Source organism: Anabrus simplex, chromosome 13, assembly GCF_040414725.1.
Source record: "Anabrus simplex isolate iqAnaSimp1 chromosome 13, ASM4041472v1, whole genome shotgun sequence".
NCBI lineage: Eukaryota > Metazoa > Arthropoda > Insecta > Orthoptera > Tettigoniidae > Anabrus > Anabrus simplex.
In genome coordinates this window covers 35801088-35815305 of record NC_090277.1, presented here as the reverse complement: position 1 = coordinate 35815305, position 14218 = coordinate 35801088, and the positions used below count along the sequence as shown (strand labels likewise).

Here is a 14218-nt window from a genome sequence, read left to right as displayed (position 1 = left end):
CGTTTTACGTTTCCATGATAATCTTTCAAAAAATTCACCCCAATTTGTCACTTATGTTTAACCGCCATTAATAGGATTTTCCAAAAACTAAAAAATACGTGTTTCTTTATTTTTAAAGGAGATCCCATATACAAATTTTCAGTTCTGTAATATCTTCCGTTTCTGAGATATATGTCTCCTCATTAAAGGCATTCAACCCATTTTTCACCCTTTTACACCCCTCCTATTGGGATTTGCAGGAAACAAAAAAATACGTGTTCCTTTATTTTTAGAGGAGATTCTAACTACCAATTTTTACATCTGTAAATTTTAAAGTTTTAAGATGTAGACACATTCATTTTTAAAAATTCACCCCCCTTTTCACCCCTCAATATTTGGATTTTCCAAAAACGAAAAAATACGTGTTTCTTTATATTTAAAGTAGATCCCAAATACCAATTTTTTAGGTCTGTAATATCTTCAGGTTCTGAAATATAAGTAGCCTCATGAAAGGCATTCAACCCATTATTCACCCTTTTACACCCTTCCTATTGGGATTTTCCGAAAACAAAAGAATACGTGTTTCTTTATTTTTAAAGGAGATTCTAAATACCAATTTTTACATCTATAAATTGTAACAGTTTTGAGATATAGATACACTCATTTTAAAAAGTCACCCCCTTTTCACCCCCAATTAACTGGATTTTCCAAAAACAAAAAAATACGTGTTTCTTTATTTTTAAAGGAGATCCTAAACACCAATTCTCAGGTTTGTAATATCTTCAGTTTCTGAAATATAAGTAGCCTCATCAAAGGCATACAACCCCTTCTTCACCCCTTTTCACCCCTCCTATTGCGATTTTCCGAAAACAAAAAAATACTTGTTTCTTTATGTTTAATGAAGATTCTAAATACCAATTTTTACATCTGCAAACTTTAAAAGTTTGGAGATATAGTTTCACTCATTTTAAAAATTCACCCCCTTTTCACCCTCCCATTAATTGGATTTTGCAAAAACAAAAAAATACGTGTTTCCTTATTTTTAAAAGAGATCAAAAGTACCAATGTTCAGGTCTGTAATATCTTCAGTTTCTGAGATATAAGTACTGGTATCCTGATTAAGGGCATTCAACCCATTTTCCCCATTTTCACCCCTTTTCACCCCTCCTATTGGGATTTTATGAAAACAAAAAAATACGTGTTTCCTTATTTTTAAAGAAGATTCTAAATACCAATTTTTACATCTGTAAACTTTTAAATTTTTGAGATATAGACACACTCATTTTAAAATTTCACCCCTCTTTTCACCCCCTTAGCGAAGGAATATCCAAAAATCCTCTCTTAGCGAGCACCTCAATCTTAATATGAATATATCCCCAAAATTTCATTTCTTTACGTCCAGTAGTTTTGGCTCTGCGATGATGAATCAGTCAGTCAGTCAGTCAGTCAGTCAGGACAAGTTATTTTATATATATAGATAAGTCTAGTTTTCTCCCTTCTCTTACTTAAAGTTTCCCAACCAAGTTCCTTTAACATTTCTGATACACTACTCTTTCTCCTGAAATCCCCTGTTACAAACCTTGCTGCTTTCCTCTGCACACCATCTAGTTCTTTTATTAGGTATTCTTGGTGAGGATCCCAAACACTGTTTGCATATTCCAATAATGGACGAACCATACTTAAGTAACTTTTTTCTTTTAATTCTTTGTTGCATCCTTTAAGTAGCCTCATTATGACATGTAACGATCTGTATGCTTTCCCAACAATGTCATCAACATGACCCTTCCAGTGCAAATTACTTTCAAATCTCACACCTAAGTATTTGCACTTGCCATCTTTTGGGATAACTACCTCATCCAAAGTATATTCAAATTCAGTTTTAAAGCTCCTGTTTGTTAATGTTGTAACAGTTGATTTGCCTCCATTAATCTTCATATTATTTTCTTCAACCCATTCTTGGATACTCTCAAGGTCCCCTTGTAATTCTGAGCAATCCTCAATGTTATTTATTTCCCTATAAACAATTATGTCATCTGCATACAATCTTATTTTCGATGTTATATTGTTCCCTAAATCATGATTATTGGTGTTTACAATTATGTTTAAAATGTTCTTCTCGGGAGCATGTTCGGCATTTAATTAGTGTGAAAGCTCCCTCTTCACAGTTATGTTGATGGACACGTCAATTATTGCCACTGTTAACTTCTCAATGTGTACAGATATAAGCTTTAATATGGATTGCATGAATGCCACAAAACATTTTTTCTTTCTTTTTTTTTTTGCTAGCGGCTTTACGTCGCACCAACACACATAGGTCTTATGGTGACGATGGGATAGGAAAAGTCTAGGAGTTGGAAGGAAGCGGCCGTGACCTTAATTGATGTACAGCCCCAGCATATGCCTGGTAAGAAAATGGGGAAAAAACAGAAAACCATCTTCAGGGCTGCCGACAGTGGGATTTTAACCCACTATGTCCTGGATGCAAGCTCTCAGCTCCGTGCCTCTAACCGCATGGCCATCTCGCCCAGTAGAACAATTCCAAGCTGAAAAATATTGTATGTGATAGATTAAGATTTAGTCACATGTAGATTGATGAAGTTTTATACCACAAATGCCAACAATGAACTTTGATGAACATTTTAAACTTAAGTGTAAACACCGATAATGATATCGTATAACTTTTATTACTGGATCCAGCAATGTTCATACTCACAGTCATGTTAATAATAGACAGTATGGTTGGTTCCATAAATTGTAATCTAGTAGCATAAGTATGAAAATAAGTGAACGTGTAATCATGTGTTATCATAAATGTTTTATCAACTCAGTTATAAAATTTTAGTGTGGACTGCAAGTATACTGTGAACATTCTAAATCCAAAAACATTGTATTTTAACCAATATATGTTATCCATATATAGAATAGTAGAACCTAAGTCTGAAATTCAGGTCATTTAACATGACGATTGTTTTAAGCCCATGAGGAAGAAATTGTAAAATGACACTACAACACTCCTACTCATATCATGTGACACTCTTTATTGAATTTGGTGACATTTTCATTATATATTACATTAACATTAGGATATACGACCAGGTGAACATGACCTCTAAAGAGGTCGAAACAGGTCCTGTACATTAACAAGACAAAATTAAGTACTGATTAGGTGGAAGCTTCCTATCCTTATATTTGTGAATATCAAACACCAATAAGGCCATGAAACTAATAGATTATAAAAGGTGGGATTGGTATTTCAGTGTTCAAACAAGTGGCTTCAAAGATTTAACACGATGAGCACCAGACCAAAATTCTTAGGATTGCCGCCTACTGCCAAGTTACTCCCAGGTGGAAAAACATTCACAGGCTTAATCACAAAAGTGATCACTGAAACAAGAATATATATTACATTAAATTATTATTGTCTATGTTTTGTCAAATAGTGTGACGATGAACGGGGTCACATTGGTCATTATGAATGTACATGTACACACACCCCAATATGGGGTCACACTTAAAGAATAGTTAACATCCCAATGCTCTTATAGAACACAGTACGGAATTTCCTCATTTCCTCCAATGTTGTATCCACCCATGAAGAGTCACTTATTGAAGTCAGTTCAGCCCTTTTCCCATTATTTCCTTTATCAGACAATGGCTTATCAAATTATGTACGTTACCTCAAATGTGTTTTCCTGTGCTGAACCTGGCTCTATTAACTCTGATTTGAATTCTTGTTTCAGAGGTGTCATTTTTGATAATGTTCAAAAATTTCCTGTACAGAAGAATATATATTAGACATGCTCTTCACATACCTCTGAAAATATATTCAGCAATAATGAACCTGATAATTCATTATCTGCCAGTAATTTAGTTAAATGCAGATTTTCATTATTATACAAGAGAAATTCCCAGATGTAAAGGATCGTTAAAAACAAAGGGTGTAGTTCAGAAGTTTCTGAATGCTCAGGGACACATTTTATTGTGCACCAATTATGTCACACAGAGAAAGCTTTAAAATATCATTTTACATCAGAAAAATGCACAGAAATTATGGTAACTGTTCTATTCATCTAAAAGAAATTCTTAACATTACAAACCATCAACCTTTATTTTATACCAGCAAGTACAGCTCAGTATGACAGATAATACACAACAAGTGAGATAAAAGAGGTAAGTCCTCAGCTATAAGACTGATTGGATCCTCAACAGATCTAAAATCAACTGCCATAGACAGCCTTTTTGTGTTACCATGAAGACACACTAAAGAATTTGCCAAGATCATAAATGTTCTTTTACTATTTGTTTTACAGCATACCAACATGAACATGCCTTAATGAAATGATGGAATATGAAAGGACTGGGAAAGGCAAGATGCAACCATAGTCTTAATTTGGTACAGAAATGTGAAACCACAGAAATGAAATTTCAGGGCTGCCAACAGAAGGGCACTATATCTCAAATATAAGCTGACAGCTACGTGGTCAAAACCATATAGCCAAATTGCTTGTTCCCACTGAAATCCATATAACAAATAACCTCAATATTCAAAAAGAGTGATCCAAATGTTACTACCAGAAATGTTCACCAAATGAAAAAAATTACAAGGTGCTACAAACGTAGCCTCGTTGAACTTTGATCAGAACTGCTGAAACCACATTTTTGTGTCCTATCATAATAGGAGCATTGTTGGAGCAGGAAGCCACAGTTTTCAATTGGTATGTTAAGAGAATTCAGCTGTAATAACATCAGTTTACCTATGTTACGCCCTGTTGAGTCCCTATCTAATGCTGGTATGGATAGCACAATGCTCGCTAATTTTTCCTGCAGAATATCATACAATGTAACAATAGGATACAGTTTGGCATTTGTATCATTGCTTCCTTCCATTGTGAAAGAAAATGGTCCATTCTGGAGGCAATTAACAAATTCAGATGATGCATTTTTTGCCACTTTATTTACAATGCACGCCTTTTTCATGCGACCGCAGCTATATATCTTTGCAACTTCTGATATGGGAAACATCATCTTAAACAAAGCACCAGCAGGATCAGCCACACTTAAGAGCACACTGTGTACCACCAAAAAGGAAGTAAACAGACACTCGGCCATAATGAAGTCACTGTCAACGTTTCCAGACTTGGCAAAAAAGTGTTGATTTTCATGTTATCTTTTTCGATTAAACTTATCTTACATGTTTACCGCACTTCACATGATTACTTAAATAATTTCCTCCAGCACGTACTATATTATTATCACACCCACAAAAAGACAAGTTTTTCTCCCTTTTTTGATTTTAGTATGTGCAGAAAATCAACAGAATATGATTCTTTATATGTTTGGAAGTACTGTTTCTTGTTGGATTTATTACCATGAATCCTACAATAGGAATATATAGTGTATGGAAATGCCCGAGAACAAATGTCCTGACATCTAAGAAACATCGAAAGGAACCTGGATCACTGAACATCATATAAAGTTATAGCAAACACTCAAGGCAGTCAAACACGTCATTAAAACATGTCAACGCACACAAAGTCTTAAACAATGAAATGAACACTGCGCCAACCTCATAAACAAAGAATATGCACATGGTGAAAAAAACTCCCACATGTGGAACAAATATAACTAGTCCAGGAAATACAGGAAACTGTGAAGCAGGAAGTTATAAAACAAAAACTTGAACTCTTCATTACATTATGTCATAACCTTAATAGGCCAAAACATTCAAGGAATGCCAACTTTGTGAACAAAGAACAACACTCACATGGTCAAAAACTATAGGTTAAATCACAACAAGTGAACGGAGCGGAACTAAGAATTTATGGAGCAGAGCCTGTCGACACCTAAGATTCACATGGAAGAACTGTTATCTCAGCTTTAAATTCAATTCCAATGACAACACAAACATCACATGGTTAAAAATACAAATCATATCTAAGAATGAGTTATCGAATATCATGGACTAGCCTTCTACCCACACAAACAATCTGTTATACGGAAGTAGGGTGATTATTGAATTTAAACGTTTCAAATTTCTGTCTGCGAAGTCGTAAAATGACACTGTCCAACCGTAAAATGCTGCAATTTCTATAAATTTTACAGATAAACACTAAAAGTTGGCAGGTATGTACAGTGGACTGTACTGACTGTAGCAATGGACAGAGCAAGGAAAAATAATTAAAAATGCTTACTTCTCCAAAACCTTTCACTGAATCTCTTCGCTCATAAGGGTGTTTCCTTTGAGATGTGCCAAGCTTATCTGATGACTAAGGGTTAAAATTGAATCACTTTAAAGTTATCTGTAATAACACTTACAAGTGAAGAAGTTGCTGTTCCTTCAAGCAAGATTGGTTCCTGCTTGATCTTTACTTCCAGATCCATTTCACCCTACATATGATGTGGTGTTAAGGTTGCAATTTGCTTCCGATGATCTTGCACTAAAATATGAACCAGAAATATTATTATTATTATTATTATTATTATTATTATTATTATTATTATTACTGTCTAGGTCATACTCTATAGACTAAGCAACAAGTTTGTACGTTTACATGGCTGTTGATATCATTATCATAGCTATAGGGCCTCATGTTTTACATGATTTTTGATATCGTGTTCATAGCTATACGACATCCCGTTTCACATGACTCTTGATATTGTGATCACAGTTACAGGACCTCATGTCTTCTATGAATGATACCATGATCATAGCCAAGGATCTCCCATTTTTATGAATCGCAATAGATGATCACAACCACAGGATGTCTATTTTTACATGATTTTTGATACTGTAATAATAGCCATAGGACTGCCAGTTTTACATGACAGCTGAAATAGTGATCATAGCTATAGAACCTAAGTTTTGATGTTGTGATCATAACAAAAGGAAATGCAGTTCTACATGAATGTCAATATCATGATCATAATCATGTGACCTCAAGTATTAAAACACTACCAATATTGTTTTTTTTTTCTATGGGCTTTACGTCGCACCGACACAGATAGGTCTTATGGCGACGATGGGATAGGAAAGGCCTAGGAGTTGGGAGGAAGCGACCGTGGCCTTAATTAAGGTACAGCCCCAGCATTTGCCTGGTGTGAAAATGGGAAACCATGGAAAACCTTTTTCAGGGCTGCCGATAGTGGGATTCGAACCTACTATCTCCCGGATGCAAGCTCACAGCCGCGCGCCTCTAACCAATATTGTGATCATGCCCAGAAGACTCACAGTTTGACATGACAGTTGATATCATGATCATACCCATACGGCATGCAGTTATACAAAGAATTAAAACCAAAAGGACATGATTTTCCATTTTTGAAACCCATATTTTTCACTGATCAGGAACAAATCGCAGCCTACCTCATGAAATTCCAGCTACTAAGCTACTTACTTATCACCCTGAATGCCCAGATCCATATCCTGGTATGATACATTTCCCCACAGAACTACCATGTGCTAATTATAAAAGCCTATATAAAGGGTAGTTCTAAAAATGTACTCACTATATGTAATTCAATAATTTTGAAACAAAAGGACTTACATTTACTAATCTCATGCATAAATTAATGTAACAGTTATGTGTGTCATGTGTAGGTGATACTTGCAATTCACCACACGAGCGGATGGTGGTGGCCAGAACAACAGACGACAGTTGAATAGTGACGATGACCACGGTAAAGTTGTCACTTGCTGAACGCAAGGCTGTGTTGAAGTGGTACTAGAAGTGTGAGAACACTCAGGAGGTACAAGTGCGGTGGCAAGAGGAGTTTGGAACACATCTACCAGCACGTCGTACAATTACCTGTATTCGTGATAAGTTTGAGGCAGACGAAATGGAGCATGACCTGCACAAAGCAAGATCTGCCTGACCACGAACAGCTACAAGCCAGCATTCAACACTGTGGTGTTGCAACTTTATACATGATCACTGCAAAAATCAACATTCCAGAGAGCGCATTTGAATGTGGGGTGAGCTCTTCAAGTATGGGACGCATTGTTAGAGATGTAAAGTGTGAAATGTACTTCCATTACTGCTACGCACAATGAACGAAGATGCTAGCGGCTTTACGTCGCACCGACACAGATAGGTCTTATGGCGACGATGGGATAGGAAAGGCCTAGGAGTTGGAAGGAAGCGGCCGTGGCCTTAATTAAGGTACAGCCCCAGCATTTGCCTGGTGTGAAAATGGGAAACCACGGAAAACCATCTTCAGGGCTGCCGATAGTGGGATTCGAACCTACTATCTCCCAGATGCAAGCTCACAGCCGCGCGCCTCTACGCGCACGGCCAACTCGCCCGGTGGACGAAGATGATCCGGATAGAAGGATTGAACACTGTGACTGGTTTGAGTACATGGTTCACAAGGATGAGGAATTTTCTCAGAAATATGTATTATCTAACAAGGCATAATTCAAACTTAATGCTACAGTAAACCTCAACAATTGTGTCTAATGGGTTCTTGTAAGTCCTGATGATCATGTGGACAAAACAGTGAAACTACTGGGGCTATCATTGCATGGTCTGATTGGTTCCTTCTTCTTTGAGGGTCCCCGTAAGAATGTCACGTGTACCTTGATATGCTTCAACATGGATTTTGCCTGCCATAAAAATCCTGTATGGAAATGAAATATCCTACTTCCAACAAGACAGAGCTCTGCCTCACTACCATCGAGATATCAGGTTGTAGTTGGACAACACTCTATCAGGATGGTGGTTAGTTTGCAGAGGTGTTGCTGCTGCTACTGCTGCTGAGTACCACCCTCAGGCACCTGATTTCACACCAATGGACCGTCAAATACGCATTGAAATTATGTTGTCAAAGATCCTTCATAGGGAGCTGCTCCTCTAACCAAATGCTTCTTGGATTTTTTATGCCTTTCTTATTAGACTATTGTTCTTATTGATTCGTTGTTCTACCTTGGAATGGTTTATGAATATTGTCTGTAATTGAGTAAAAAGAAAAAGGAATTTAGAATGATTAATGTTAGAGCCCACGTTGATAATTATAAAGATAATAGTATAATACCCCATAATTGTGGTCAATCTTACTCATCCAGTCTGATTCAGTCTATAAAGTGTCAAAATTCATCCATGGTTTTTGAAAAAAACATTATGTATTGAACAATAAATACCCCTTAAATATTCAATTAGTTTCAGTGAAGTTTTGAAAAAGTTTATTTTGGAACCTAACCATATTATGTGTTCTTACGATATTGTAAACATGTTCCCAAACATTCCTACTAAAGAAACCATTAGAATTTATCCATGGCAAAATCAATAAACACAGTGGCTGTAGTAAAGTGGAAATCGAAGAATTCATGAAGATATTAAACTTCTTTCTAAACAATTACTTCTCATTTAAAGGGAAGTATTATCACCAAAATGGCTTAGCAAAGTGGGACCCCCTTTCAGGCATCCTAACTGATATTTATATGGATTCGATAGAACACACACAAATTATTTCCAAAATAAAGAGTATTTGTTTATGACTTACATTTGTTGATGACACTATTGTGGTTATCAACAAAGATATTGAAAATAGTGACAAGATATTGGATTCAATAAACAAAATAGACCCTAATATTAAATTTACCAAAGAAGATGAAGTCAAAATTTCTTCAATTTTTTTAGATCTAATAATTATGCAAATGCATAACACCTTTCGAGTTCAAATTTATAGGAAACCTACTCATTCACCATGAACTACTAGAGATTCATCCCTGCACCCCAAGACTAAAAAACAAGCCACTTTTCATAGTTTAATATATAGGGCACTTTCTCCAGATAATTTAGAAACAGAACTAAAATATATGACAATTAGCTCAGTTCAATGGTTTTAAAATAAATATGGTCAATCAGTTAATTAATGAAATCAAAATAGACTGCCCTCTAACCTAGTACCAGATAAATCCAAGAAAAATAGCTACGCAACATTTACATATAACAACCCGGCTATTCATCAGATCGCACATGGTCTAAAATAACAAAACGTCAATATAGCATTTAGGACAGTAAATAATAACCAAAACATATTTTTCAACCTTAATAAGATCAATAATAATAACAATGGTTACTCAAGATCTGGGGTTTATAGACTAAAGTGTACACAATGCGGGTTCTTGTATCTAGCTCGAACTGGGTGGAGCTTTTATACAAGGTAATTCGAACATACAATGCTTCCAAACAGAACAAGTATTCAGCCATGAGCCAGCTATATGAGTGAAACGGGACAAAAATTCACTTCAGTAGAGAAAGATGTAACCATCGTTAGAAGCTTAGGCAAGGGGAAATTATTGAGTGAAATGGAAAATGTATACATTCTTTTGGACCAAACCTATAATAAAGACAATAATCTTAACACCACTGACAACAAAAATCTGTTATATGAGATAACTCCAAGGATGATCCATTCTGTAAATCAGATTAAGGTCCCTACTATTTTTCAATCACAGCACACAAATGTTCCATTTACCATGCCTAATGTTAGGCCCGCCCACACCAATTCCGGTAATACCTCTCTAGCAATAACATAGGCGCACAAGGTACAAACAACTCCCCTTCCCCTCTATGCTCCACCCCTCCGTTACCACATCAGTACTTCACTAGAAGTAGAAATGTTAGTCGATCGGACACAACCAGAGCAGGTGGATCGTACTAACTACTAACTGGATGAGTAAGTTTAACCACAATTATGGGGTATTATACTATTATCTTTATATTTATCAATGCAGGGTCTGGCATTTGTATTTCTTTTTCTTTTTATTCAATTACAGACAATATTCATAAAACATTCCAAGGTAGAACAAAGAATCATCGAGAACAGTAGTCTAATAAGAACAGCATAAAAAATCCAGGAAGCATTTTGTTAGAGGAGCAGCTGCCTATGAAGGATATTTGACAACATGCAGAATTTAATCACTATAAACTCTGAATTGTACTGAATAGGTGGATACAGTAAGTTTCTTCTTGAAAGAATTTTAATTACATACCACTTAGTCGAGCAGCTCGTCTCCATTCTCCCAAGTCTTTCCATGCCAGACTTTGCAACATTTTTGTAATGCTACTCTTTTGTCAGAAATCACAGAGAACAAATCTAGCTGCATTTCTTTGGACTTTTTCCAGTTCTTGAATCAAGTTATGCTGGTGAGGGTCCCATACAATGGAACCAAACTCTAGTTTACATACTCATTTACATACTTACTATAACTGCTAAATAACCTCATAACCATGTGCAGAGATCTGTACTCCTTATTTACAATCCCATTCATGTGATTACCCCAATAAAGATCATTCCTTATGTTAAAACCTAATTACTTACAATGAACCCCAAAAGGAAATTTTACCCCATAAATGCAGATGACTTTTCCTATTTGCGAAGCTCACAAACTTACTTTCAACCCTGTTTATAATCATACCATTGCCTATTGGCCATCTCACAACATTATTGAGTCATTTTGCAGTTCCTCACAATTTTGTAACTTACTATTACTCTATACAGAATAACATCATCAGCATAACGCTATATCCCTGATTCCACTTCTTTACTCATATCATTTTATATATAAGAAAACATAAAAGTTCAATAACACTGCCTTCCAACTTAACATTAATGTAAGTAAAACTAATGTTATGGTTGTAAGCAAATCTAAAATGAAGCGAGAGGCACATCTCAAAATTGGAAATATGTTAATAAAACAGGTTCACAAGTTCTGCTACTTAGGATCAGTTATTACCGATGACAACAGGTGCACTGTGGAAATAAAAAGAAGAATTTCCCTGTGTAACAAAGCCTTTGAGGAGAAGAAGCAGCTCTTAATAAATCCTTAGATAATGAACAAAAGAAAATGTTTATCAAAACATTCATTTGGAGTGTGCTGCTATATGGCTGTGAAGGATGGACTCTCTTGAAGGAGGACGTTAAACGACTAGAGGCAGTGGAAATGTGGCTATGGATGAATATGACAAGAACTAGCTGGATTGAGAAGAAAACTAATGAAACAGTGCTTAGAGAAATAAACACCCAGAGACATTTAATAACAACGATAAAAAGGAGAAAAGCATCAGTTTTTGGTTACATTCTCCGGCACAATGACTTCATAAAGAACTTGATCGAAGGCAAGGTGATGGGAAAGAAAGGCAGAGGGAAACCAGGAAAGAAGATCATTGAAGAGATAGTTGAGATGATCGGATGCCAAGGTTATGGAGAGATGAAAAGTATCGCAGAGAGAAGAGAACAATGTTTGCAGCGACAAGGCAAAACCTTTAGATAATGATGATGAACACTGCCTTAGGGAAGTCTCCTACAGGTGCTTAGCAGAGAGCTTCCTGAACAGAGTTTCGAGTCAGATCATTGGTCTAAATACTGAGGAGATTTTATTGTTCCCGAGGTGGTAATGTGTTGAATTCTGGGAGTGATGCCTCACTGAATTATTCTAGACAAGAGCAGTGTTCATTTGTTCAGCTCCTCACTTTGGAAAATGTAACTCACTTTGTGATATTTTACAATAAAACTAATAATACCTATTAGTGTTGGAGGGTGGGTCCTAAGTACTTACCTTGAATATCTCAATTTCTCACGTATGCTGTTTCCGTTGTTGTTGTTGTTGTTGTTGTTTGAGTCATAAGTCCACAGACTGGTCTGATGCAGCTCTTGATACCCCTATATCCAGTAATAATCTTTCCATTTACACATAACTGCTGTATCATACATCTGCCCTAATCAGCTTGTCATATTCATACCTTAATCCACACCGTATACACTTCCCTCAAAAATGAACTGAACAAGACCTGGGTATCCCTTATGTAATATTAGGTAAAATTTATAAGATCTGATTCCATTAGAGCATATTTCAGTGTGGGAGATAATACTAAAGGGCACCAGATTTAATTGTTCAGGCCCTCACTGGTTTTTCTTATTAATATATTATTGATTTTATTGCAAATAACTACCTTTTATGGTTTTCAGAGCCAGAATTAAGTACTGAAGAAGTCTTTTTATCCACCAATAATTCTGAGGAAATGAGTTATGAAATAGGGACAGACTACGTTCAATAGGAGTGAATACTAGCTATCAGCTGGATATACCTGTTGTGCAGGCAGGGGCATAGTCAAGCTGGGGGCACCCCCATAAAATTTTTATGAAAGAAAATGAAGAGAATCTGACAATAAACTAGTGGAAGTCGACTCAAGCGATTGGCTGTTTTGAATATTCACAGAGACAAAATTGTAAAACCAAGAGATCTCTTGAATCTCTTTTCTAAGAAGCCTCGAAAGTTGGATTTTAGATAGTAATCTAAACATACCATTCGCCAAAAATATTTGATCATATTATTTTTGTTCTGTATTATAATGTAAGATATAGTAATATACTAGTATTGAAATTGGATATAAACTTCATTTACCTGTATCAGTGCCCTTATGACACTCGTGCATGTACACACGCACAAGCATCTTCATTATGTTCTGTTATCATTCTGAAACTATAAACACGTCCCACATCGGTCGATCCTGGCTATGCTATTGTTTGAGGTATACACAGAGATACAGACGAATCTCCTAAATAACATGGATTTATCAACAAATATTACAGAATTACAAATAATCTTACAGAGAACCTAACCAGAACACTTCTCAAGATTTCAAATGTGGACTATTACTCATAATTGCTTCCTCATTGCTTGCAGTAAGAAATGAAATACATTAACATATACTGTTGCTTGTTGTTTAACATGGTCTAACATCTAGGCAATTAGACCTGGAACATTACTATTAACAAGTTTAGTGGCTTACAAAGTCATAACATGTAAACATTCAGTGTGTCCCTTTTAATTCACACACATGGATAAGTTGATTAACACGATATTACAATAATTAAAATGATACAATAAATGTTATTACTTTCTAAAATTACCATCCTCAATAGGTCTGGATTCGTTAGGTACAGTTAGTGACAAAACCAATGGACTGTAATCAAGCAATGGGATCTGGGGGCTTAAACCACCAGGCAAGTACTGTCCGCACACTTTATCTTGATGCATTTGTGTACGGGGTGAGGAGTAAGGAGGAAGCTGTCCCGGTATCGATAGTGCTGCCTGGTGCTGCCAACTGAATGAAAATGAAACCTGAATTGAATCGAGAATATGTTCGATCGATATGAAATTTCTAAACCGTTATCATCTTAAGCCAACAACTATGTCACATACACATTATATAACATTATAAAACATATCTCTCGA

The 14218-nt window shown here is 35.9% G+C and overlaps 1 protein-coding gene across 1 annotated transcript in view; it reads right to left on the bottom strand.

Moving 5' to 3' along the window:
- Positions 1–12650, bottom strand: part of LOC137502868 (uncharacterized) — a 38101-nt gene extending 25451 nt beyond the window's left edge. The window contains exons 1-2 of the mRNA XM_068230026.1: positions 12539–12650; positions 6295–6416 (exon numbers count right to left, since the gene is read on the bottom strand). Of these exons, the coding sequence (XP_068086127.1) occupies positions 6295–6360 (66 nt within the window). The 5' untranslated portion in view covers positions 6361–6416; positions 12539–12650. The remainder of the gene's footprint in view (positions 1–6294; positions 6417–12538) is intronic.
- Positions 12651–14218: the final 1568 nt, after the last annotated feature.